The sequence below is a fragment of the Pelecanus crispus genome, chromosome 8, assembly GCF_030463565.1.
Source record: "Pelecanus crispus isolate bPelCri1 chromosome 8, bPelCri1.pri, whole genome shotgun sequence".
Taxonomy (NCBI): Eukaryota; Metazoa; Chordata; class Aves; order Pelecaniformes; family Pelecanidae; genus Pelecanus; species Pelecanus crispus.
In genome coordinates this window covers 26,007,721-26,034,197 of record NC_134650.1, presented here as the reverse complement: position 1 = coordinate 26,034,197, position 26,477 = coordinate 26,007,721, and the positions used below count along the sequence as shown (strand labels likewise).

The window sequence follows — 26,477 nt, the reverse complement described above, 5'->3', positions numbered from 1 at the left end:
CATGCACACACAGCAAGCATGAGTCCCTTAGCACTGTACAGAGTACTAATGCTGCAGTCCTTAACCAGTGGCAGCCCTGGGCACATCCCTATCAGAGGAAGCTGTTCCCCCTTGACAAAGAGAGTGGAACTGGGCTCAGGGGCACTCCTGTCTTACGAAGAGGCAGCAGCCAGAAACAATGATGCAGCGGGGTTTTTACTGCCTCTCAGCCAGTTCTGCTGGAAGATGGACAGCATCAGGTAAAGGGATGCTGCTACCTCCAGGGAAAAAGATGAGTCACTGGAGTCAAGATCTTTGAAAAGCAACACACAAATACAAAGAGAACCTCTTGCCTGGTCCCCAGAGGCTATGGCTTTGGAACGCTGATCACTAGGCCGCCGTGGTGTTTGTCCTTATGTCCTTAAAGCATGGATCATGTTTGCCCACGTGCTGCTTGCTGGTGCATTTTCTGTGGTGTGGCTCGGATGTGCTCTCACTGGGCTGGGGCTGAGAGACATGAGGTTCTCCACTGCTCTTACTTACAAACACAGCAGGAATCTTGGAAAAAAGTTCCAGGTCTTGTTCCATGCATCTGTCTTGCTGGCAGCTTTTCCTTTTTACCTTGTGCCCAGAATACAGATTCTTCTTCCTGTCACCTCTGGGATTGTCTGTGGACAAGGGATAGTCTTGAGAGTTGCTTGACCTATTCTTAGGAGGCCTATGAAGGGCTGTGCTCCCAAGGCGAGTCTGAGCCACAGGAATCTCATCCATGGACTCGACAGACTCTGAGTCATAGTCAGTTGGGGGTCCCGCCGCCTGGATGAAGCTGGTGTTGCTGGGGGGCAGAGCAGCTCTCAGAGGAAAAGCTGGCACTAAGAGGCGAAGGCTGTGGGAAGATGAGGTGGCAGCAGCTGTGGCTGGGAACTCTACAGATGGAAAGAAAGGGAGAAGAAACCTTAAGAAGAGAGAGAGATATCCCTCAGCCCCACAAAGATGTCAACAAGGAACTCTGATATGGCTGATCCACTAGTGTTAAATATTTATGCAAAATTACAGAACTCTACACTCAGCAGTGTACCCAAGTCTGATCATTTTAGAGTACCTCCAAGCACTCAGAAGCACTCACTTTCGCTTCTCAGGCAAGTTAACTTTTTGCCAGTGCTGGGTTTTCATGACACACTTCATTTCTGTATGCCAGCAACCAGAAATCCAGTCCAGAAGCAGAGAAGCTGACTGGTGCACTCTCACCTGACTGGGGATCTGGGAAAAAGGGCCAAGGTCTAGTGTGTGTTTTAGGTCTGCTGTCCATTGCTGAGGAAGAAGCTCTATGTGTCTTCTTTCTTCTTTTTTTCTTTTGCTGTGAAAGCAAGAGGTCCAAGAGAAGGGAAGTCACTTCATCAGCCCAAAGTAATGAGACACTAATTTTTTTAAATTTCTACCTCTTTTTAATTCCTCCTATTTTTAATAATGAGCATTAGGTATGACAAAAGACCAAGAATATTTTATAGTTTAAGACTGAGTTACTATAAAGCAATGATAAAGAACAGGTATTTAATGAACACACACATTATCTGCATACAGCGATTCTCTGTGTATAGGTACCTTTAAGCTGTTGTCTCATGCAGGAGGTATGAGAGACTTGTGGACAAATGCATTTCTAGAGTCAAACTAGAAGAGGGGACCAAAAGTCACATAGCACAGGACATCTCAAGAGAGAGATAGCTCTTGTCCAAAATACAAGTACAGTTGAAAAGGATTTTTTCTTATCATCCAGATGACAAGACTTTGATTAGTAAGCCTGGAGGGAATGGGGAAAGCACCAGCACCTGCCATTTAAGCAAGCGGGGAGGGAATCTGGACGTAGGTATGTGAATATCAAGAGCACAGAAAACTTGACTTTGGACAGCTGTTTCATACTCAAGTTTCATATCCACATACACCATCTTCCCCTGGGCAGATGCTTTAACTTCCATATTTGAACATATAAACTGTTGGATTTTGCTCTACAGAAACATGCACAGCTTGTTACATCAATGAAGTAGTAAAGATACAGTCACTGAACTGCACTGGAGCAGCAAGACATTGTATTACAGCTGTATTACAGCTGAGCCTGTGAGCTTATGAGGGAACTGCAGAATATATCTGATCACATGTGTGAGCTGAGACAGGAGAGTATCGCTTGGATGTAGTGACTGCAGGGCAACAGCCACACCTGCACATACATGCTGAGGACAGGGAGAGCATGTGTACAAAGAAGGTAACCACAGTCCATGCTAGAGTGAGTGTGCACCCATGCAACCTGGTGAATTGTCAGCTGCAGAGGTTATGGTATATAGCAAGTCTCCTGCTTACCTGAGAAGGGACTGCAAAGTGAAGAGATGAGAGGTCAGGAGAGGAGCTCTGCGGGGGTTCAGCTTCATCATTGCGGACATAGAGCTTTGAAAAGCTAAAACACACGGCAGATATACAAGGTCCTTCCCTTAGACATGACTTAACACTGATGTCCACTTTGCTTGCACATACACATCAGCCTGACTGAATCATCCCCTGCCTTGCACAGCATTCCCAGCAAGACTGCAGAGTAACTTATTCTGTGCAACTGTGTAAAATATGAACTGTTTCTTTCCTCTCCCTTCCCCAGGGACATGAGTTAATAGGCAGGGATTAATTAAGAGACAAGGATGCTGTTTTCCCATGGGTGCTTGCCTGTGTTACAAACTTTGCTGTTGTGATTCATCTCTCGAACCTGAGAACCTGAAATCATATAACTATAATGAATCAATATAGGAATTACAGGACAAATCGGGTAGCTTTAAAGTAATTTTAATATAAAACAGCCTAAACAGAGTATTCTAGGAAAGATATTTTCCCAGGGGAGGGAAGGCAAATACTCCTGCAGGTATTTACCATCCTGAAACTCAAAGATTTCACCATGCCTTGGTCAAAATATTTGTGCTCCCTATCCTCCTAAGTACTTTGGTCTTAGGGTCCATCAGTGACTTTGATGACAATTTCCCATTCGCTATACATGCTGCTGGGAGACTCCTATCTATGACTTTACTCACCTTTTTCCTGAAGTTGCTGTTGAGAAATCCTCTACTTGAATACCAGGGTCTGTATAGCCAGGGTTATCTGAAAAAAAGTCTGCCTCCTGAAAAAAAAAAAAAGAAAAGATTTAACATTTTCAGACCAATATAGTCATCGAGTGGAGAAGAGGGATTTTCACTACAGAGATGTCTTCTTCCTCCTTCCTCAGCCACATGCCTGACATTTTCTGTCCTTACACCTAGCACGGCCAAAACTCAGCTGGAGTCTGCTGCTTAAGAAGATGGAAAACCAAGATTGAGACAGTTAGAAGTCCCTGATTCATTCATTTAGTCCATTCAGTATTTCATGTGACAAAAACAAATCACACTTATGGAGACCAGCTTAATCATTTCTTGGGAGCACATTCAAAATATCACTTAAAGCCTCCATTAGTTACACAGTTCAATCATAGGAGCTAAGCAGTGAATGCAAAAAACTTCTTCTAAATTCAAAATAGATGTGAGGAAAATGAAAGCATGCAACATACAGGAAAAACATGAAGTATTTTCTGTTTCTTGTGTGAATCCTGTATGGCTAATTACTGCTGTTTTTTAAAAAATGAATGTGATACACCGCTCATTTGCCTCAGGTATAGATGAATTCAAAGTAATGCCATCCTGAACTTTAAGATTGCGTATTTTCATAAACATACAAGAAGACTCAATGAATAAGCCTCCTAAATCCAAGTGTCTGCATTACAGAAAAGGGCTCTCAGTTCTCCCTCAAAAGGACACAGTTAAGATGTCAGAGCACCAACTGATGCAGCATATGAAGCTCCATTGTCAAAAAGGATAAACCATGCTCACGAGAACCTTGACACTACTTTTCAGCCGCTCTTAAACTTGAATAATTAGGAAGACAACTTCCTCTTAAACATTTTAGTGTGCAATGACTACAAAGACACATGCATTTTAAGGCAACTTTTAGGTGGTAAAGATGGAGGGATTTTAAATGTGATACGCATTAGCTTCCAAAAAAGCTTAAACAAGCTCATGAGGACCTATTTGTCTGAACAGCCTGATCAGCAAACTTGAGAAAATGAAGACAAAGTAGGACGTCCCACGAAAGGGTTCCTGAGAGACCCAGGGCCTCTACACTTCAACAAATTCACAAACAATTGACAAAAGAGCAGAACAGTGAGATGAAGTCTGATGATGATACTCCCTTATGTAAGGCAATAAAAATGAAAGCCAGCCGCAAAGAGTTGCAGAAGATTCTTCCAATATTGAATTACAGGATGATAAAATGCACACAAAAATCAATATTGCTAGATGTAAAGACGTAAAGTGATGCACATGGGAAAAGTAGTGTAAACTTTACATACAAAGCAATGGTCTCTGAACTAGAAAAGAATTCATGGAGCTGCACATTCAGTGTCAGCCAAGAAATAATTTCAGATGGTAGGAATGAAAAGGAAAGGCATTAAAAAACTCCAAAAAGAAAACAGTTTCATGTTACTGAATAAATTAATTGGCAGCCTGGACACTGGATTCTTTATAGTGTTCCAGCATCTTCCCCACAGAAGACCTGGAGGAAGGTACAGAGAAGAGTGACAGGACCAATGAAAAGTATGGAGCAGCTTCTGTATAAGAAACAGCTAATGGGCCAGGGCTCTTCAGTCAGGGGAGGAAATACTCAGGGCAGATATGAGTGGAGAAAGCAAATGGGGAATAATTCACAGAATCACAGAATTGTTTACCTTCTCTCTAACACAACATTTAGGGAACATCAAATGAAAAAAATCAGGTAGTACTTTCAAAAGAAACAGAAGAAAGGCTGCATTTTTGACACAGCATGGAAATAAGCTGTAGCACTCACTGCCATAGGATGCTCCAGGTGCTAAATGTTACATGGATTCAAGAAGAAATGAGAAAAGCTTGTGGAAGACAACAGCAAATACAAAGCCATTCGAAGCTCTGTGCTCCAAAAGCCCCTAACATATATTGCCAAGTGCTGGGAGAGGGTACTGGGGACTAAAACTCCTGCATTCTTTCTCAGCATCCACAATTGGCCAGTGTCAGAGCCAGCACATTGGTCTGATCAACTTTGGCCAGCCTTCTTTACACACCAGAAGACATACTCCAAAATTGCTAGTTGCTTTTGAACATCTTGGCATCAATGTCTCAAGTCTCAGGATTCTTGTGATTGTTAGATAAGACAGTTGCCAAACTGGAAAGACTTCAGGCCTGCTGCCTTTTGTAACATGCTGAGTTTAATTGGTCTTGTAAAGAAAAAAAAGAGGTGGAAAGGAATTTGCAGCTGGTTTATAGGTGGTAACATTAAATTTGAAGGCAATTGTTTTAGCAAACCCAAACACTAGAACTTTCTGATTTGAGAATTATGCTAGTTGGGGCTATTATAGGCAGGGTTTATCCAAGTGCAGGATTAATAATCTACGGAAATTGACCACATGTATTTCAAATAGAACTTGTAACTGATGTCAGATCATTGCTCATCATCAACTGAACACCAAATGTACATAAAGGTTTCTTCAAATCATAGAATCATAGAATGCTTTGGGTTGGAAGGGACCTTTAGAGGTCATCTAGCCCAACTCCCCTGCAGTAAGCAGGGACACCTTTAACTAGATCAGGTTGCTCACAGCCCCAGCCAACCTCACCTTGGATGTTTCTAGGGATGGGGCCTCCACTACCTCTCTGGGCAACCTGTTCCAGTGCCTCACCACACTCATTGAAAAAAATTTCTTTCTTATGTCTAGTCTAAATCTATTCTTCTTTAGTTTAAATTCATTATTCCTTGTCCTGTCAGAACAGGCCTTGCTAAAAAGATTGCCCCCATCCTTCCTATAGGCCCCCTTTAAGTACTGAAAGGCCACAATAAGGTCTCCTCGCAGCCTTCTCTTCTCCAGGCTGAACAACCCCAGCTCTCTCAGCCTGTCCTCGTAATGAAATCTCCTTGGGGACCAAATTCTTAACATTTACATCCAAGCCTCGTGCACCTGAGTCACAAATGAAGGAGACTAGACACAATCTCGTGTCACTGTAAGCATATGGCCAGGGAGATGTAGGTTTTTTCAGAGGAAAGCACGCTGTGGCTGAAATGAGCCGCAGCAGGAGACAACCTCATACAACTGCGCAGAGTAACTGAAAATGATCAGGGCTTAATGTCCACAGCATACAGATGGGACTGCAGGACTGGCATTTCAAAGAAGATTAATAAAGGATACATCTTGAGAATATCACGAACAACTCTTTCCAAGCAGGGAATGAAAGAGTTTTTTAAAATCCATCTTGTTCATTTCAGCCACCTTTATAGCCAAAGCTGCCACATAAAAGAAAGTAAACCATTAGAGCTGACTAGCAGAAACAAATGGAAGAAGACTTGATCAGTAGAAAATACAACATTCTCTCAGTGTGACAAAAACTACAACCACAGCACCGAGTCCCAGCCTCCCTCAGCTGTTAGCAGGACAGCTAGCAACTGCAACAGCAAGACAAAGCCACCCTTTGCAATTGGGTTGTTAGGATTCAGCTCTTACTCTTGCTGAAAACAGACTGCTCAATCAACAGACTGCCCAAGTTCATTGCCACCTTGCAAATCCTGGTTATGCTCAGACCTCCTCTACAGGCTGAATACCAGCTGTGTCCACCCCAAGTTTCGTGGTTACAACTTCAGGATGAATTTAGCTCCCTTGCCTGCTTCAGCTGCTCTCACTATCCACTTCAGTGACAGCCAGTGCCCTTGAAATGTTGTCTGGCTGGAGGAGAGGCAGAACTGAACAGGAAAAAGTGATTCTTGTCCCAGGGAAAGTGGGTCTGTTGCAAGCATTGAGGTTGAGAGTGAAGACTAGGTTCATCTTAACCAGACATTGGAAGAGAGAAGCAATATTGAAAATGTGAGGGAATCTGAGTAAAATCCATGTTTATTATTTAAAATCAAGCTTCACCAACCTGAATCAGTGTCCAAAGCAAGTTCAAAGCTTTAGGAATGTGAAAAAAATCACATCCCAGCTGGCCTCACTATGAAAGCCAGCTCCCTGGTATGAATGCACTTATGCATTAAAGCACCGGTTTTGGTTTGGTTCATATTTCTTTGGACTGCTATGCAACTGCCTACAGAAAAAACCCGTTACTTGCACATGCTGCTTTGGGTATAGAAATAGAGGCAAAAGCTGTATATGTCCAACTGTTTTGCATTTTTTGTGACATCTGAACCACTCAAGTGTGCAAAATTAGGGCTTTTACTTTGTGCATGTTCTGAGAAGGATTCTACAAGCACATAAGAATCCTTTAACCTGAACATAGCCGAAGACTTAAACCACAGACAAACATGGAAAACTGAAGCCAAAACCAACACCCAAGCTTGAATACGGCTCAAAAACAAGGATTAAAGGGGAAATGCATGTTTCTTCTTACTCCCTAAAATGAATGAACAGTTCAGACAAAAGTGGGAAGAGGATGATTTCCATTTTATGCTTGCAACATCTTGGATCAATTACAAAGGATTTCTGTGTTTAAGCTAAAGAAGGCTGTAGTCAACACAGCTTACAAAAGGCAAGTCACTTAGTGTACTCATACTCCAATCTATTTGTTTGTGTTTATCTCTGGTTGCTATGTAAGAAACAAGGAAAATCTGGTGGGTTAACATTTTTCTTAACAATGTTACTGGGCATCATCCAGTCTTTCTTGTTCCCCAAGGTACTAACTGCAGTCCTGAAACACAGCACTCATTTTCACCCTGCTTCTTCCAGGCTTGCTGCTTCAAATTAACCATATTCACACATATCTAGATAAGCACCAGAGCAGATGGGAGAACATAACTGAATGGCTGCATCCCAAATGTGCACACACACAGAGTCCATCCCTGTTCAAATATATTTTCAGTATCAATCAAAATTCAGTAACTAGGAAATTATTAGAGCTAATACTTTATTAATGTTTTAATTTTCATGGTAAGCAAAGCTCTATGGCTCAAAGTGCCAAATATTTTTGTTGTTATGGAAACCTCTGTTTAAACTGAAAGTTCAACTTTTCCAAGGCAGTAAAAAAATATATACAAAAAGCTGGGGTCTCCATATTAAATGAAAGGGAATTAGCTCACTTTCCCCTTTGCTTTGATAGTGAAGAACTATGAATGAGTCCAGAGAGATCCCAGTGTCTACACAGAATACTTGGATGAAGCTTGGATTTAATTAATTTCTTATGAAATATAAACCTGGTTGTATAGTAGGTAACTTACTTGCATAAAGCTAGATAAAGTTCCAGGGGCTCACAGAATCACAGAATAATTTAGACTACGAAGAATTTCTGGAAGTTTGTAGCCCAACTCCCCCATCAAAGCCAGTACAAAGTTTGTCCAGTCAAATTTTGAGTAACTCCAGGGATAGAGCTGCCTTGCAGCAAAATAAATTACACTGAACCTCTCAATTCATAGCAGAATATATATGTCACTGCAGAGTGTAATAGCATTAAAAAGCTTGTAGAAGTCTTTATACAGACATACAAATCAACATCATGGTAATCATAAGGACTCTTATTACTATGTAGATTCAATTCAAAGAAAAGCAGACATCTGGGTCATTTCTGAAAAAGATTGGTGTTCTTTTCCTTTTCAAGATGGTTAAACTATTTGGTATTATTAGCTGCTCGATGATTAGCCCCAGTTTCTCCAGCCTTAGACCCTGTCTCACTTTCAGTCATGACCTGCGATAACACTCCAGTAAGCCAGCAAGATGTGCACTGCCACCCAAACAGATGGTCCTGTCCTTTCTAGTGACAGGACCCTTCCCACTCTTCAGCCATCCTCGTTCATGCTGACACGGGCATTTATATGACTGCTTGGTGAACCAAATGGGAGGGAGATGGGAGAGCTAAACATGAGCTCAACTATTTTTTTAATAAAGTTTATTCTTACCCAGATGAGTTCCCCCACCCTGTTCACTGCATGACTGTAATGAACAGCTGCGCTGGCAGAAGAGAATAGATAGTGCAGGGCCTAAAACAAGTGGTGGAGGAAGAGAGTGGGTGGGATTGATTCCTTTGAAAGTAGTATTTGCTTATGCCTAAAGTGTTCATCAAATTACAGGCCTTACATTCTCTCACATCCTACTCGACTCCACCAAAGTACCTCTAAAGTCTTATCTTTAGCAACCGGCTCTAAAATTTGGAGCTCACAAAAGTGAAGCAAACTTTACACTACAGACAAGCGAGGCTGTTTTTGAGAAATGGACTGAAAGTACAATGAGTACCTGACTGGGTCTCACTTGGGAGGGACAAGACTCCAGTTGCTTGTCTACCTCTTTCACCTCTTGCTGGGGACGCTGCTGCAGGATGTACTCATACGTAGTCAATTTGTTCCACACTGGAAGGGAGGAAAGAAAGAGAGCTGTCAGTGCAGGAAAGGCCACTCCCTGATTACACTTGTACAAACAGTCTGTATAACTATACAATCAAACAGTAACTATAAACATGAAAAGACTGATAATCTAAGCCGGAAGTACCTTTGCACTGTATATCTTACTGTATCCTTTATCGTCATCATCACACTTTCTCATAGTCCCACTATTCTTCTAAACCCTCATATGCATGGTACAGCCTTCTATACTGTAGTAATTTGTTCAGCTCATTTCAAAGCAAATCCATTACTCATACCCAATAAGGGTAAGATCTGTATCATACAGAAAGCTCAGTGAGTAGTCATAAGGTATGTGATGCTAGATGGAGAAAAGAAATTTGGCTTGTTAGGGTATCCCGTAATGAAGATTGAGACACTTAACGTCCAAAACAGTGAGCATTAAATGACCAAGTGGTCTGGTGCCGAATAGACATGTTCAGAGTTTATATGTGCCTGAGTTTATGTGCTCTCAAGGGCTCCCCCCACCAAACACATCTGCTTCCATGAATGACCAAAAGCATGTGACATTTCTGAGCAGCTTGGTTTCTTCATGAGACCCAAAACACTATGAGGATCCAAAACTCAGACATTCCTCCCATAATGACCCTGTTATGGTATTTTTAGAACACAAAACCCAGAAATGGATGCTGAAGATTTTTAGTGCACAGCCTGGTAGTCGTTCTTCCTTTTTACAGAAGTGTAGTAGTTAAAGCAGATGCCTAGGATGTGGGATATCCAGACTAAAATCTTTCCTCTGCCTGAAGACATTTCTATCAGTAATATCTTACCTCTCAAAGCCATGCCCTAAACACAGGCCTACTTCACAGGGACGTGGGGAAGAGCGGAGGAGAAGGTGCTCCTCCTGTTAAAGCAATGACCTTATGAAGAAATAAGAATTCAAGATCCATTTGGCCAGGAAGACAGAGCATAAAAATGAATGTGAGTCTGCAGCCAAGTGATTAGTGAATGCACTTAACGGGGACAGTACAGGGTGCTGGCAAACGCTCCTAGAATGGTACCGTATGCTTTATTTGAGAAACAGAATATTGCTTCATAAGCAAAGGGCTATAAACATTTTTAATTTAGAGTTTGTTGGTTTCTGAATACTTAACAGTGTAACTTTTAAAATATTTTAATAGAGCTATTTAGTTAAAAATATTGCATTTGTCTGGCCAGATAACACTGCAGCACATACTGTGCAATATATAATTACAGCCTGTGAAGAGCCCCATATACTTTCCTATATTCCCTACTATTTTTTTCCTTTTTATTCTGCTTACTATTGGCCTCTCCGTATTGGAGAAAAAAAAATACCCTCCCTCCAAACTTCTGAAGAGCCATGCTTCACTGAATGCCTCTAGAACTGAGTCTCAATCAAGACTGGTAATTTTCAATACATGGACCTGCTATTTTGAGAATAACCTACCTCATTCCTTTTGAGTGATAGCAGTGAGCAATTAAAATCAGGAGACTATTCTGAAAATTTCACTGTGCTTGTAACAAAACTAGTTTCTAAAATTTTCATAGTCGTACCTGACTTAAGCCAGGGGTTTTTATGTGAAGCTTAAAGGCAATACCACAATAGGGGTGCTAATTTCTTTCTGTAATTTTTTTTTTTTTTAAAAAGTTTTATGAAGAAATACTGATGAACAGTAATTACATTTTAATTGGCAAACTGTATTTCTAGTGCCAAAAGAGGTTAGACAGTTCATTCCAACACTGTCTACCTTAAAGCATTCAGATGAGACTATTGACAATTACAGGTGTGAAATAAGAGGAATTTAATTAAAGACATACTTTGTCTATTTCCCTGAATCCCAGTTGTAAGTGTAATGCATGCTCATATGTGACACACAATATAGTCTTCAATATGGTAACATCACTCCTTTTAAGCAAGGACTTACACACCACACTTCTGCACAGCTGGAACCAGTTTCAAGAGGGTAGCAGATTGTAATGTAATAAAACACTAACAAAAATTAACAATAATTAAATTCGGTTTCCATGCCAGCCATAAAGATTTAAAATTAAGCCAGAAAAAGTTAATTTGGCTCAAAATTTACTCTGAAAGAGGAAAAAAAATCACCCCCAGACAACAGTAACAAAAAATCCCCCAAACCTAGAGTAGAACTAGTGTAAGATGTGCACATTTCTGTTTGACAAGGGAAAGCATGCCTTTATCACAAGGAGGGAGCACCCTCTTGTGGAAGTTGTACACAAAGACAAGATAAATACCGCTCAGTACTAAACCGAATAATCCTTTTTTTCATCCAAAAGAAATCTTCCTGGAGTGGCCCCAGCTTTGTTATGCTTTTAGTCTTTCTACAGTGCTAGATCGACCTTTGAAGTCTCAAGGCATCGCCATTAACCCAGCAAAGTCAACTTCCAATTCCACCAAGAAAGCAAAATCGCAGTGTGACCAAATTTAAGTTAAGCTCAAAGAGGCTGTAAAAGGAAAATGAGGGTCAATGACCTCAGTAACTGTAACGTTAATGCCAGCTGAGGAACACTCACCCATCAAACGCTACACTTAAGCAGTGCAACTATTGTGCTTCTGGAGCTGCACTGGTTTGTGCTGACCTAGTTTGTGTTGGCATCTGCATCGCTGTTAACTGACAACCTAAAAATCCATCCAAAGATCCTCTATAACCACTGTCCTCATTTCTCTTCTACCACATCCCTTCTTCCCTAGTTTTGGCACCACAGACTACTACAAGTGTAAGATCTTTTCTCATCATGACTTAATAGCATTGGCTTCATTTTAGATAATGGCTGAAAAAAGGTTTTTGATGCCCATTTGTACGTAAACAAACATAAGTATCCCTTCTTGACAGAGCAACAAGTAGGAGATCTAATGAGGAGCCTTTCTGAACACCTTTTCCTCTGAATTCCACAAGTCATTTTCTGCTGATACGGTACAACTTCCATAAAGGGACCTTGACCAGGACGTCAGGCCTCCTATTAGAAATTTAGATCAACACCGTCTGCATTTCTCTGGGGTAACAGAGAAACAGGCTCTCTCACACAACAGAAGTACTAGGGAGCACAGTGAAGAGACTACTCACAAAAGTCCATATGCAGAGCCAAGCTGAGTCTGCCATCGCTGGCACTGAGCTGGAATTCACCAGTTTATCCCACCTGGCCTCTCTACTACTCTCCAATGTGCTTGCAGTTCCAGGATAACATAGCTTAGACACAAGAATGCACAGACCCAACACAAGCCCCATATTGAACATGCACTGATAATCCTACCTGGTACTGGGGGAAAATCAGAAGTATAATGTTAAACCCAAAGTTTCTACCTTTCAATGGCAATCTTGCACAATGTGCGTATATTTGTGACACGGGTGAACACACAGTGAATGCAGAATGAGTAGAAGCAGCTAAGCAAAAATGAAATGGGGATGCAGATGACAAGAACATAATACCTACTAAGATAGATGTGAAAGGTCAAGAGGTGGCCTAGCAGGATCACGGTCATTAGGCTCAGAAGAATAAATATCCCAGCCGTGACCAAAATGGCAGATGCCCGAGTCTCAACAGGAGCTGCAGGAAGAAACACAAACCAGCGGTCCGTGTGGTTTTTTAGAGCTGTAAAACAAAAAGAGTTGGAGGTAATTAGGTTGTCCAGGTATTAACTATCTCTAACTAAACTTTACAGCTGGAAATATTGTTAACTCAAAAGTAGCTGCAGACCCATTATGCACTGGAGGTCTAAAATCTTATGTCTGCAAGGCCTTTAGGAAGAGCAGTTAGTCAGCTCTGGATAGAAAGACATTCCATCCAGCTGAGCAGAGATACTCTCGCAGAAATATAAAATTGAAAGAGTAAGGAATGGAGTTCCTCCTCAGTGGCAGAGTCCACAGAATCCAATCCCATATCAAGATATGCTGGCTAATTCACAGGATGCTCAACTGAAGCACTGCTAGTACCTTCAAAGTGCCAGTCGGAGCGAAGCATCATGGGGTCAATGAAGAACTCCACAAAGACGTAGCAAGCGACGAGCAGCAGAAGCCCAAGGCCCAGAATGGCAGACAGCACGCTATTCAAAAAGAGCCTGCCAAGAAGGTGAGAAGTCTGAGTGGCTTCAATAACATCACACATACAATTCAAAATCCCAGCCTCTAATAAAGATGGAGATATAGACAGCTATCCCAAATTACTGTGATGTTTCTTACACTTATGACAGATACTGGTTAACAGTCTTACTTGTGATTTGTTACCCTGAGGGACTAAACTGTGACCCTTTAGAGCAACCATAGTTACAAAACAATCAAGTATATCTAGGACAGACAAAGAGTTCCCTGAACAAAATCTGAAGGCAGTGTTAACGTGGCACCCAGCAGTAACAACTCTTTGCTTTCCATGTGGTTTTAGTGCAGGAAAGTAAACTGAGAAGCAATAATCAATGATAGCCTCCTTATTCTTTATCTTAAACCTGGCACAGATTAGAGGTGCCTATATGCTGCTGTAACTCCTGCCAATTGGCAAGTCCAGTAGGGAAAGCATGCAATCTGGATGCAGGTTGTTTCAGAGATGGGAACAGCACGGTCATGGTTCTATTCCCACTCCAGCTCCCAGAAGCATTAAGGACACACAATTAACATCCCATAAGCTTTTCCTAATACCAAATAAGACGACTATATTCTCTGTTTTTACTCATAGATGTTCAGCTACAAAATTCTAAGTGTAGGAGTTTTATCCCTGGTTATTTGAATGTCATAATCATGCTTGCATTTTCCATCTAGTTTTCCCATGACTGATTTTATTCAGCTGGGGTCTGAAAGAAAAGTGGTTCTGTGTGACTGAGTACAGACTGGAGAGGAATCTTGAGAAGAGAAGGGACAACATCATTGATGCAGTATTGTGCTCCTGTCACAATGCCAGTTTCTTACCAGTAATTCCTCTCTCCCACACAGTTGTTGAGCCATTTGCAGTGGTGATCAAAGCCACAGACACACTTGTTGCAAGTTCCACAGTGCTTTGACTTGGCACTCCTGCCAAAGAAAGGGTGGCGTTAGCGTGGCAGCAACAGCTCATTACCATGACTTCCCAGTGAGACAAATACAGGGGCATACAGCAGTAGAGATGGTAATAGTGGGTAAATCTTCTACATCAGGAAAACTTCAACACCCAAACTTATTGGTCATCATTGGACCACAATCCCAAACACTGCAAACTGGCCTTTCAATGCACGCATGATTTCTAATTTGGAGATCATTGATTTATTTGAAACCCTTTAGCAGTTCTTCAAAGCTTGATCTTAATGTCTGCCCTCCAAGCATTTCCTGCTACTGTATTAGCATCTAGCCAGATACAAGCACACACACACACGTCACATGTCGTTCGGTCAAACACCAACATCCAGATAACACAGAACAGCACAGTCCTCTCCACACAACATGTGAGCAATTAAATAAAATACAGAACCATGCACACGTTTGACAGCAGGCACCTACCCAACTAACTGAACAGGATGAAGTTTAACTTAGGCTATAGAGCTTCAGGAGCTCAATTTCAATCTTACAGTCTAACATTAAAGACTAATGGTGAAGCGTAATGGTGAAGAAGACAGAGTAGTAGAAGGAAAAGAGAAGATACTTACACATCTACATCACAGACATGGCAATGATGGTTTTCAATGACATGTGCATGCTGATTACGATTGAAGGTGGCCAGAGGCCCCAGATAGTTTTTTTCTCGCACATTTGCATCCGCAGGATCAATGGAGACTGCAGTAAGATGAACAACTAAATGGTAGATAAAACACACTCCTGGACACTGAAGTACACAGTTAAGGATTGTATGAGTGATTTAATGCACATATTTTCATCTTTAATACACAAAGCCCACACAGATGGGAAATATATGGCTTAGAATTAGAACTTGCTATATAACTGATGGCAGCTCATTAGTCTGAGCTTTGTTAATGGAGACATTTGCGCTGTAATAAATACCCTCTGGAAAAAGATAATTAAATCTACAGGAACAACCCTCCTTATTATATACTACTGTGCCTCACAGCAATGTCCTTCCTAGCACAGGAGTTTTTAAAAATTACCTTTACTTACCAGAATCTGACCCCACATGCAGATTGTTGACATAGATCCACATTTCTTAGTCCATACAGACTCCTTGGAAAGGAACAGTCAGTTAAGGCCGTGCACACGCCCCTTCACAAGACCAAACTTCCAAGAAAGAAAAAAAAAGTCATATCAAGGAACTAGTACCGATCACCTTGCTTTTCTTTTCCTTAGTCAGAATCCCAAGGAAGAGGATCAAGCCTTTAAAGTAGGCTCCTACACAATTTACAGACAGACAGTATCCAGGATTTGTCACCATTTCTTGAAATCTTACCTGTTTGGAGTCTTACTTCTAAACACAGTAGCAAGTCAGAGCAAATATGCTTTAGCAGTACTTTTGATCAGACACCTGAAGTAACTGTCGATATTTGGAAAGAATATACAAATATGTAATACGCAAATACAAAGCAGCAATGCTGCATGCCTGGAGTACTGTTGTGCTTGAGAGTTTGCTTCTCAATATACTGCAACTAAATGAGCATGTGTGCAAAAATTAACCTTCCGGTTTATTTGTTATACACCCAGATGTGTACATCATTGATCATACTAAGGCCTATGGAAAATAGAGCAGTGTAGTAAGGAAAAAAAGGAGGTCTTTGAGAGGTCTAGCTGCCTGGAGCTCTGATGATTGGTGTAGCAGAATGGGAAGGGACTTGCCTTTGACACAAAAGAGACATTAGTGCTTTATTAACTGGCAGTAAAACTTTGGGATACATTAATCTGTTGAATTAGAGTGACTTTAGATTGAGTTTTGAAGATTTTGGTAGACAAATTCACAAGGTCTGAACCATGATAATACCAAGGATTTGGGTAAGATAAATAGATGTAAGACTACTGTGAGCTAATGATATTAATGCCTAAATCATGCAGGTGTAAGTAAGACAATGATAAGCAAAAGCATCCCAAACATATCAAAGGCTTCATGGACATACGTAAATCAGATGTATAAATGATGTCAGTGCATATCCCACCTCTTCAGATCTTTTCCCAAGATTCTCTCTATAATATTCCTTGGTTATCTGGTTCTGCTAAGGAAGCACTAACTAGCACTGAGCCACTTAGTCAATTTTATTTTCACCAGGAAGATGTTACTGGAGACATGACAAAAGCAAACACTTGCTCACAAATTGTAAACCCTCACCAGCTTGTTAAGTATTAAATTAAAATCTCAGGATACCCTCTTCCAGTCTGCCACTCCCCAGACAATCTAGTCCACCAGGACCCAGGGCCTGGTCTTGAGGCAGTTCCATCCACGGGCACAGGTGACAGTACAAGGTGGCACTGGGAGCACTGGGATCGCTCCCCAGTACACCCCATCTCTAGTCCCTCTCCTTCCCAGCTGCAGGAACAGCAGGTGCACACAGCTCTAGGGAGGTGGGTTGAGGACAGGAGGTGGAGAACACATCAGGCTTGGCTGAGTTAGGCTTTGCTGGGCAGCACACAAGACAAGATGCCTTCACAGTATAAGCACCTCATTTTCTGATACTGCCCACATTTAGAGGACAGTTAGATGTGTATTAAACTGCTGCTCAAGACTGTCCCACGACAGACCTCTCCTCTGAGGTTCGCACTACACCACCTTGTCTTTCACTCACAGTTTTTCTACAGAGGACAGGGGAGGGCCCTGGGAGAAGATCAACTGCCAGCTATCACAAGCAACCACACCATATAATTACAAACATATAAAGCTGCCTTTCAAGACTCATTCAGTTGGCACAGGGAGGTATGGCTGCCCATCGTGGCAAGGATGTTTCAGGAGGGGCTTTTTTAGTATGACTTCCCTCAAACCCTGCAGCACACTTGTAGAAGAATAATATAAAGCAAAGGAGACACATAGGCAGAAGTAGACAGCAGAGGAGCCTTGGAGGCAAAGATAGTAACCTTAACAGAGAGTGATGAAGGAGACAAGCAGAACGTTAGTGACCTACCTAAAGTTGAAGGGCAGAGAGGATCTCAAAATAACTGGTTTTTATAGACAGGAGAAGACGAAGATTACGGTAATAGTTCAGAAAAGGATTCTGGCTTGGCTGCTTTCTCCTATGATTTCTATGCTACCTAACAACTATTTAAAAAAAATCCTACTGACAGTTTATTACAGTCCATGTTCTCCTCTTGACCAAAGGATACAATATAGCCAGCGGGCAGCCAGTGGTGGGGCAGGAGAGGAACCAGGATTCCAAAGCCAACCATTGCAAAGAAGAGGTACAGCAACCAGGCAATAATCTGGAAAAGGTGCAGAGGCCAGCTCCAGCCATTCCTTCGAGCGCGTTGGACCTGTACCTCAGGAACAGCGTCGCCAAAATTCTCTGGAACTGTCTTATTAGGAGGTTTATTGCAGATATTCATCTACAGAAATCAAAAATGGAAAACAAAAAATACGTGATACAAAAATATTTTGACTGAGCCCTGGTCCTGGAGATATGCTCCAAGGGTGGACAGAAAGTTGGAGAGACTAAAACGATGATACATCTGAGGAGAAACTTCCCTCTGCACAGGGGATTTGTGATCGATAGTAACAAAAGGGAAACAACAATTACACACTCTAAAAGTAAGTGCTAATGTCTGCATGAAACAACAATACCCCAAACTTTGAGCTAAGGGAAACTTGCAGGTTTTGCCAGTCTTTGAATGGATCTAGACCTAAGTTGAGTAAAAAGAGCAAAGAGGGTATTTTGGTGGCAGTCCAGAGATGGAGTATGAGATGCTGTGGTCTGAGGATGTGTTCATGTCAGAATGCTGTTATGGATGACAGCAGAACAAATGCTTTCACCTGTCTCAGATATGCCATGTTTTCCTTCCGGCTAGTGCAGAGAAGTGTAGTGAGAGCGGGTGGCCCCACTGGAGCACGTGGTCTGGAACCACAATTTAGCACTACACAGCATCCAGAAACACAGAGACTCCTTTGTCAGCAACAAAGGAAGTGGAAAGACTAGAAACTGAAAAGTGAACTGATAACTTAATGACAAAAAGGGGAAAAGAAGCAGGAGTTGCTCCACAACACAAGTATAAAGCAGACTGTGGCTGGAAGAACGGAACAAAGTTACATATGCAAGACATCCATGCAGGAAGCAGCTTGATTATTCAGCTGTTGTACAATGCCTGGTCTCCTGGCAGGAGAAAGCAAGATTTAACTGCAAAGATGAGTTACAAACCATAACCTGGAAAGTTCCTGATGTTTATAATTCCTGTTTGCACAACAGCTATGAGCTCAGAAGCAATTTCTCCTTTTTTCAATTTGTGTTGGATTATTAGTTGTTGCTTTTCACTTGCCATGGAGCCAGGATGAGCTTTTAACAACAGAGAGTTGGGCTGCTCTGCTTCACAGAAAACTCGGGTGCAACAGATACTAGGGAGTACAATACAGGGTGGCATTGCAAAATCGGCACTAAGAAGCTCTGCTGGACCTGAGCTGACTTGAGGTACCTCTGCACCATGCTCACTGTTCCTTAGGAATTAAAGAGGATGTTAACATCTAACAGGGATAAGCAACTTCAATTAGCCTGATTAACTTGCACATGAGCATGCTGAAAGAAAAGGAGGAGGTCTCTAGCTCACTTGCAGTATTCTTGATAATGGTTCCAGTACCAGAAAAATGCTGAAGGGCTGGAAGGCAGCAAGCATGCCAACATGCTGAAAGAGTGAGCAGAACGATTCCGATCTTGGTACACCAACGGTCCTGCATCAGTCCCAGGCAAAGGGCTGGAAATGTCTTTTGGGGTCAGCTGGCAGAGAAGTAGTGGGTAAGAATACAAAAGAAAGAATGTAATTTATCCTCATCAGCACAGTCTTACCAACAAGCAGGCTGGAAAAAAAAAAAAATTCCTAACTTCAGTCTTTGAAGAAATTAGCAATATCTGCATGCATTCATAGTTTAAATTGCTACATGGCAACTGGCTCATCAATAACGATAAATAGTTACTAATCATGTGATCCTTTTCTCATTAGGTTGCTGAAAACTTGCTTGTGCATCACTTTGAATTACCTGTTACAAAAACTGCTAAGATTATTTGAAGAAATTCCCAGGTTTCTCCTTTTTCCTAATCAGACCCTGGCTGGGGGAGCTAGGCCCACCCAGACCCTGGAAGCCCTGTGTCGCTGCAAGACTTTGCTGTTTTATAACACCAGATGGTTTTAACATTATGTCATTTAATGTCAAAAGCTTTGGTACAATTCAACAGAATTTTTTACGTGGTGAACTGCGACTAAAGCTGGCATAAGCTACCTCCTGGCTAAACTATCCCTAAGGCTGCAGTCATCCCACAGCAGTGTCTGGTAGCAGACTCTCAAGAAGGAAGCAAGCTGCGTGTAATGCTTCATCTGTCCCATTTCAGAAGCAAAGTTCCTCTTGCCTTTCCCTTACAACTCGACGGCTTCCCTTGTAGCTGATACACTGATTAGCCACCGATACTGATGAAAAACAAAGCTGTTTGTGAAGAGACTCGAGAACAGAGCATCTCCCCTTCCTGGCAGGATGCCCTATGCTGTGGGTATGCTCGGCGCTCCTTTCTACCCAGCTACAGAAAACACTGAATACAAAAAACAGGGCACGAAGTCACCATCAGGGCTCACTCAGTCACCACAGACAGAGGAGAGGTAACTGAGTTGACGCTGGTTGCTAACTGACTAGTGAACTGTAAAGTCTGTCGGGAGTTATCAGGTTCACCCCTTCGGATGTTCAGCCACTGGACAGCCAAGAGCTGGGTAGCGGGAGGGAGCATGCAGCCAGCCGCGCCGAGGCACCGGCACCTCCCCGGGACGTACGGGCCGGCACCGGGGGCCGGGCCGGGCGAGGGGGAACTCGGGAAGCCGCTCTGGGGAGGGCCGGGTAGACCCCTCCGGCGGCTCCGCCACGGCCCTTTCCTCACCTTCTTCGCGCGGAAGCGGTTGACAGCGGCCCCGTACCCCCCTCATGCCCAGGCGGGTAGCGGGGCCCCCAGCTGAGGCCGGCGCGGCAGCTCCCGGCGCCTCCAGCGGGCTCAGGCCGCTGGGCCAGTCGCCAAGGCAACGGACGGGGCTACGGCAGGGAGCAGGCGACAAAAAACGCCGGGCGCGATCCGGCCGCTCGGCGGAGGAGCGGGGAAAGGAGCGAGGCCTCGCACCGCATGAGCCCGGGTGTGGGGCCCTCGCTGGGCCCGCAGGCCCCGGATCCGGGGCCTGCGGGCCCAGCGAGGGCCCCACACCCGGGGGCTGCAGGCCCAGCGAGGCCTTCCTGCCTGGAAGTCCGGCAGCTACATGCCCCAGCCTTCTGGGGGGAGGCCTTTCTCCCCGCTGAGGACAGGTCCTTCTCCCCCCAGCCCACTGCAGCACCAGCCCTTCAGCACCCACCCCTGTGTCACATCGTTTGAGGTGCAGGCAGGGGTCTTACAAGCGAAGGGACAAGCTAAGACTGGTGGCAGTGGGTGATTTGGGTTGGAAAGCCCTGCACCATCTCTCTGTCCCCGGCCTTTCGTCGCTAAGGGAGGTAGTGAATCATCCTGGGAATGGGGAAGGCCAGAAAAGTCATGATCCTTCAAAAGGCCTCCTTGGGAGGAGAGGAGGGTGCCTGTGTTTCCCCAAAGCCAGCTGTGAAGTGTTGCTGGTAACACTAGCTGTGTTTTTCTGAAAACACCCAAGACTTTGCAGGTGGCCGGGGCTGGAGAGGCTCTGGGAGCCGGCAGTGGAAGGATGGTTGTGAGCTGGGGCCAGCCGTCCCACTCCCTGGAAGCTGTTAGGAAGATTACCTTCCCTAACTATTATATCAACCAGTCTTTATAGTATGAAAATGTATTAACTTTTTAAATATATACATTAGTTCAGTTTATATACTGTGATGTAACGATGTAGTGGAATTTTACTGGAGACTTTGGTATTGTTCGTGCTTAAGTAAAACAAACTAATGGACAGCCTGGCCCTGGGAATAAGGGGTTTGCTTCATGGAAGCTTAGAGCTGTCCATGAAGGATAAAGGATGCCCCTGGGCAACCGAGATAACACCAGCATCCCAGCCCCTCTGACACGGCTTTGAAACCCTCCCAGTGTCCTCTGGCATCATAGATCAGTAACTCTAGCAAGACTGACTCCAGGGACATCTGGATCAATAGACAAGCAGCAAAAGTGCTGGAAAAATATTGTTGCTTTGCAATGTTTTACTATGATTAGTAATCAGTAATGTGGGTGTTAGTGATTAGTCAAGTCGTGTTGTACCTGAAGGTTTGAAGGGTGTAAGAAACCTGTGCAAAACCACATTTGGGGTGCCCATTTTGGCTGGGACACCTCATGTGCAGGAATAAATATTTATCCTTGTAATTCTCTACTTTGTGTCTCAGCATTTCTCCTCGGTCAGCACGGGCCAGCTGTGGATTTTTGTGACGCAGCATGGCCAGCCCCACTGGCCCAGCCCGCAGCTCTGCTGCCCCTAGGAAGGCTTTTCCCCCTCCTCCAGCAAAGTGCCCATGCCGAGCCCTGGGAGCTGGCGAGCAGAGCTGGTGGCAGTGCCGGCCACGGGTGCATAAGGAGGTCTTTATGAGCTGCCTGCGGTCTGTGCACAGCAGCTGCTTTGTGCGAGGGGCACTGGCACGGGCCGGCGGGACACTCACCTAAGGCGGCTTCTGTGTGCAGAGGGAAGGGTGTCCTGGGGGCAGCATGTCCTTCGCTTGCTGTCCCCAAAGGCCCTCATCACCTTTTCAACCTCCAGCTGCTGGCAGCTCTCCCTGCGCAGGGGTCTGGCCATGCTGGTGGTGACAGGGGGTGCCCAAGGAGCATGAGAGGCTGCACCTCTTTTGTCCCAGCTGCCCGCCCTCCTCGAGCTCGGAGCAGGGGAACAGCTCGAGTGCTCAAGGAACTGTGGAGCTGCAGCTTTGACTGCCCATGCAGTCAGGTCCTGTCAGAGCTATTGCAGAGGCATGTCTGCTGGCCACAAGGAAGCACAGCTCCTGGTTGCTGTCCCCTGCTCACCTGGTGCCAGGGAGCCCCGCTGCTCTTTCCTGGCACCTGCCAAAGGGGCTGGGGACAAGTCTTGGCTGTGCAGGATGTGCAGAGCAGCATGTTCAGCCCATCTCCCAGTCCTGCACTGGAGGGGCTCTTCAGTGTGACCCCCGGGAACAGTGGTGCTGGGAGGAACATGGACACTGTGTGATCCTGGGTGGGCTTGACAGCTCCACTGGCACCCCAAGCTCTGCAAGGGGGCCCTGCTGTGACTACAGGCCCCAGCTCTCCCCAGCAGCCTTGCCCCAGGAGTATGGGGCTGCTTCCATGCAGCAGGCATAGAGCAAGGAGGACACCCTTCCTACAGCCACTTTTCTTTTATTTGAGGTTACAAAGATACAAGGAGCCAGACCTGTGCGCCACATGCCATCAGCTCGCTTCGCCATGCCCCACCGTGTTGCCATGCAGTTAGAGAGGAGGGGAGATGGCAGAGGAGGGCAGCCCCAGGCTGGTTCCCCCATTGCCTGCAGGGTTTTCCTTGCAGCCTTTGTGATGGGCACCATTTCTGCTGTGGTGGCTTTGCCCTACCAGCCATGAGCAAGGAGTATGGGAGAGGGATGTCTCTGATGGGACAAGAACTGGGACCACTGAGCTGAACCCGCTCCATCACTCCCCAGGAGAGACCCTGGCTTGGCCCCACAGCCAACTCCAAAGGGGATCAAAACTCGTACGGGGACACAAAGGCTGTGACCTTGAAGATGTGCTTGCCCAGGAGGACCTTGCGGGAGAACTCGCTCATCTCCAGCTCCACCTCCAGCGTGGCTGGCCCTGCCACGGGACTGGTAAGCACCAGCTCTCCTGTCTGCCGGTCGGAGCGCCACACGGCAAAGACACCCTGGCCCCGGCCGCCCATGATGGTGAAGCGCAGGCTGTCGCCCACGAAGCGGGTGGTGGACATCTTGAAGAGGACATGGGGCACAGTGTGGTTGGCCTGGAGTGGCAGGTAGTGGAAGGAGATGGAGGTGGCGGCCAGGCGGCAGGCTCGGCTCTCCATGGGGCAGGGGTTCCTCTCGCACTGGCTGCCAGGAGAGGAGGGGTACCACCGCTCAGTGCCATGGTTTGGCTCTCAGGGAGCTGCCTGCATCCTTGCAAGCAAGCCTATCCCACACCACAGGCAGCATCTCCAGCCCCACTGCTGGTCCTGTGGCAGAGCCACCCAAGACAGCCACATCCAAGCGTGCCTGGCATCAGATCTCTGTCCCATCCCTGCCTCTGCCAGGCAAATGCCATGTCTTGCAGGGACACGGCTCTGGGTCTCACTCCAAGGCTGGGACCAGGGGTACCACAGTCCCAGCTGGAGGCCAGGGATGGAGCCAGGCTCAGATGTGCCTCCCGTGGAGGAACTTGTCCAGAGCAGAGATGCTCCTCCGCTTGGGTGGCTTGTGCTCAGCCACAAAGTGGTTTAGTCTCAAGAGCAGGACTAGGGGGGTTTTGCAGCTGACAGCACTGTGTGTGTGTGCAGCAGAGGGAAATCAGTGTCGTTGACCCCAGGCTGGGGCACTGGGGGGCCAGGGTCCTGGATAAAGCCACCATGTATTGGGGTGCTCCCACCTGCACCCCCAGCCACCAGCATCCTCAGACCATTAGGGAGCATGCCAAACACACCCGGGCACCCCATGTGGCAACTTGCTACCAGCGCTGGCTGGCATTCTCCCTCCTGCCCGTGGGTGACACGATACGGTCCCCAGGACACCATAGGACCCATCACCTGGGGGAGAGAGCATGACACAGCCTGAGCCATGCGCGGTACTCACAAGGCAGAGGTCTTGATGTAGCTGGTGTTGTGGCGCGGCACGGGACACTTGGGGTGCACGCAGTGGTGGTCCCCAAAGGTGTTGATGCAGAAGGTGCCCTGGGTGCAGTTGTGCTGCTTCCCAGTGCACTCGTTCACATCTGCGATGGTGACATGGAGTGAGCAGGGCTGTCTCTGCTGCTCCCTGCTGCACCCCTGGTCCCACAGGATGCTCCCTGCCCTGCACCCGCCGCTCTTACCCTCGCAGGTATTGTGGTCAGCATGGAGCAGGTAGCCGGGGGGACAGAGGCAGCGGTAGGAGCCGGGGAGGTTGACACAGTCGTGGAGGCAAAGTCGGGTCTGGGGGCTGGACTGGAAGAGCTGACACTCATCCACGTCTGAAGGACAGAGTGGGCCATGGCTGGGGCTCCCATCAATGCCATCCCTCATTTCCCCCCCGCCCCGCCATCTTCACCTCCTTTTTACCATGGCACATGCCGCCGTCTTGCATCTGGAAGCCAGCATCACAGCTGCAGCGCCGGGAGCCCAGGTGGCCCTCAGCACAGCGGGGCTGGCGGCTGAAGGAGGTGTTGCTCAGCGTCACCCCATCTGTGGGGGGGGAGCAGGTGTCACTGCTGGGGTGGGGGGCACAGGGAGGTGACTGGGAGCTGAGGTCCTGGGGGGCTGCCAGGGAAAGGGGAGATGGGCACAGCGTGGCTGGGTGCTGTCCCTGTGAGCATCCCCGTCCTCCGCAGCCCAAACCTGGGTACCTACAGGCATAGATGGGGCTCTGGCAGCTGGGGCCTGACCAGCCCCGGGGGCAGAGGCATGTGTAGCTCTGGTTGCCATCCACGCAGGTCCCACTGTTGGCACATGGGTTGCTGGAACAGTCGTCAATACCTAGGGAGAAGGAGCTCATGAACAACAGCTGGAAAAGTGCATCCTCACCCCATCCTGCTGCCCAGCCTCAGTGCCCATTGCTGCAGCCTCTGGGCTGCTCTCTCTGCAGCCAGGGGAACAGAGCAATGGGACCCTGCAGTTTGGGGCAATGGAGGAGCCCCTAGGCAGGGCTGAGCCCACGGTGCCCCGACCCTGCTCCACTTCACTTCTGCAGAAGGGCTGGGTGCCACTCCACGTGCGGTTGTGCCGGCAGGTGCGTGTCTCTGAGCCCACCAGCCGGAAGCCGGCATCGCAGATGAAGTGAACGTCGTGGCCCACCCGCATGCTCCAGCCCAGCATCCGTCCATTCATTGGCACCACCGGCTGCGGACAGGTCTCTGCAGACAGACAGACAAGGGTGAGGATGGACATCGCCAGACTAGAGCCGATGCCAGCCCCAGCAAGGAGCTGGGTGTCCCTTGCCCAAGCTGCTCGCCGGGTGTTCGGGGGTCTGAGCTGGCCCCATGGGGATGTCACTTCCGCAGCGGCCACCTGGCCAGGGTTACCATTGCGTTTGGTGGCCTGTCTCTGGAGGTGGCTCTGGAGGATGGAGAGCTGCTGCCGGAGACCACGCATGCCCCGCAGGTGGGCAGCCTCCTGTGCTGCCAGCAGTTTCTGCATCTGCTGCACTGCACTGAGTGCCTGCTGCTGGCTCAGGCACTCCTGGGGGACACAAGGACATCCCCGTCAGCTGCCAGGCTCCCCCACCACCCTGCCACAGCCCAGGGGGACCCTCCCAAGCAGGCAGCATCTTTGGGGTTGGTTTGGATGCCCTGCCCTGGGCAGACCCCCTTCCTCCCCATCCCAGTGCAGGGTCTGCCCCTGCTCTCTGTATTCTCTCCAGCCTCAGGCCCTCTGCCCAGTCCTGCCCTGGCACTTGGATGCTGAGGAGCGTCTCGGATATCCTGGGTGGGTTTAGCATCATCTCCCTGCTGCACGGGAAAAGCCCCACAACCATCCCCCTTGGCCCTGGGCAGCCCCATGGGTGCTGTGGCCATGCCATACCCCCCACCCTGGGGTGGTGACAGAGTGCTGGGGTGTGAGAAGTGGGTGCTGAGAAGCCCCCAGTGGGGAGTCTGCAAGGAGGCTGGAGCGGGGGCATGAGGGTCCTTACCCGGGTGCTGCCAAGGGGCAGCTGCAGGATGCCCAGGGCCAGCCAGGCTGGCAGCGGGATGAGGAACATCACACTGGGGCTGGCTCCGGATGCGCAGGCTGCAGGGACAAGACACCGGTGCTGCAGTTCTGCCCTGCTCTCTTGCAGCTGCGTTCCTGCGCTTGCGGTTATTTGTTGACGGCGCGTGCCCAAGTGTTTGTTGGTTTTTCCCCTGGCCGAGGCTGAGC

At 46.6% G+C, this 26,477-nt stretch overlaps 2 protein-coding genes across 2 annotated transcripts; both read right to left on the bottom strand.

Moving 5' to 3' along the window:
- Positions 1 to 369: 369 nt before the first annotated feature.
- On the bottom strand, positions 370 to 17,849 carry ZDHHC1 (zDHHC palmitoyltransferase 1). Its single transcript, XM_075715728.1, has 10 exons — positions 17,631 to 17,849; positions 15,026 to 15,201; positions 14,316 to 14,417; positions 13,353 to 13,477; positions 12,853 to 13,011; positions 9,275 to 9,387; positions 3,045 to 3,130; positions 2,332 to 2,425; positions 1,228 to 1,336; positions 370 to 905 (listed from the first exon to the last, which is right to left on the bottom strand). The coding sequence occupies exons 1-10, from the start codon at positions 17,847 to 17,849 to the stop codon at positions 370 to 372; spliced, it is 1,719 nt and encodes a 572-aa protein (XP_075571843.1).
- A 5,274-nt stretch (positions 17,850 to 23,123) lies between these two features.
- Positions 23,124 to 26,319, bottom strand: LOC104025164 (fibulin-7). Its single transcript, XM_075715202.1, has 8 exons — positions 26,251 to 26,319; positions 25,643 to 25,799; positions 25,304 to 25,474; positions 24,972 to 25,097; positions 24,684 to 24,806; positions 24,458 to 24,595; positions 24,220 to 24,358; positions 23,124 to 23,484 (listed from the first exon to the last, which is right to left on the bottom strand). Exons 1-8 carry the CDS (start codon positions 26,317 to 26,319, stop codon positions 23,124 to 23,126), a joined length of 1,284 nt encoding a protein of 427 aa, XP_075571317.1.
- Between the last annotated feature and the right edge of the window lie 158 nt (positions 26,320 to 26,477).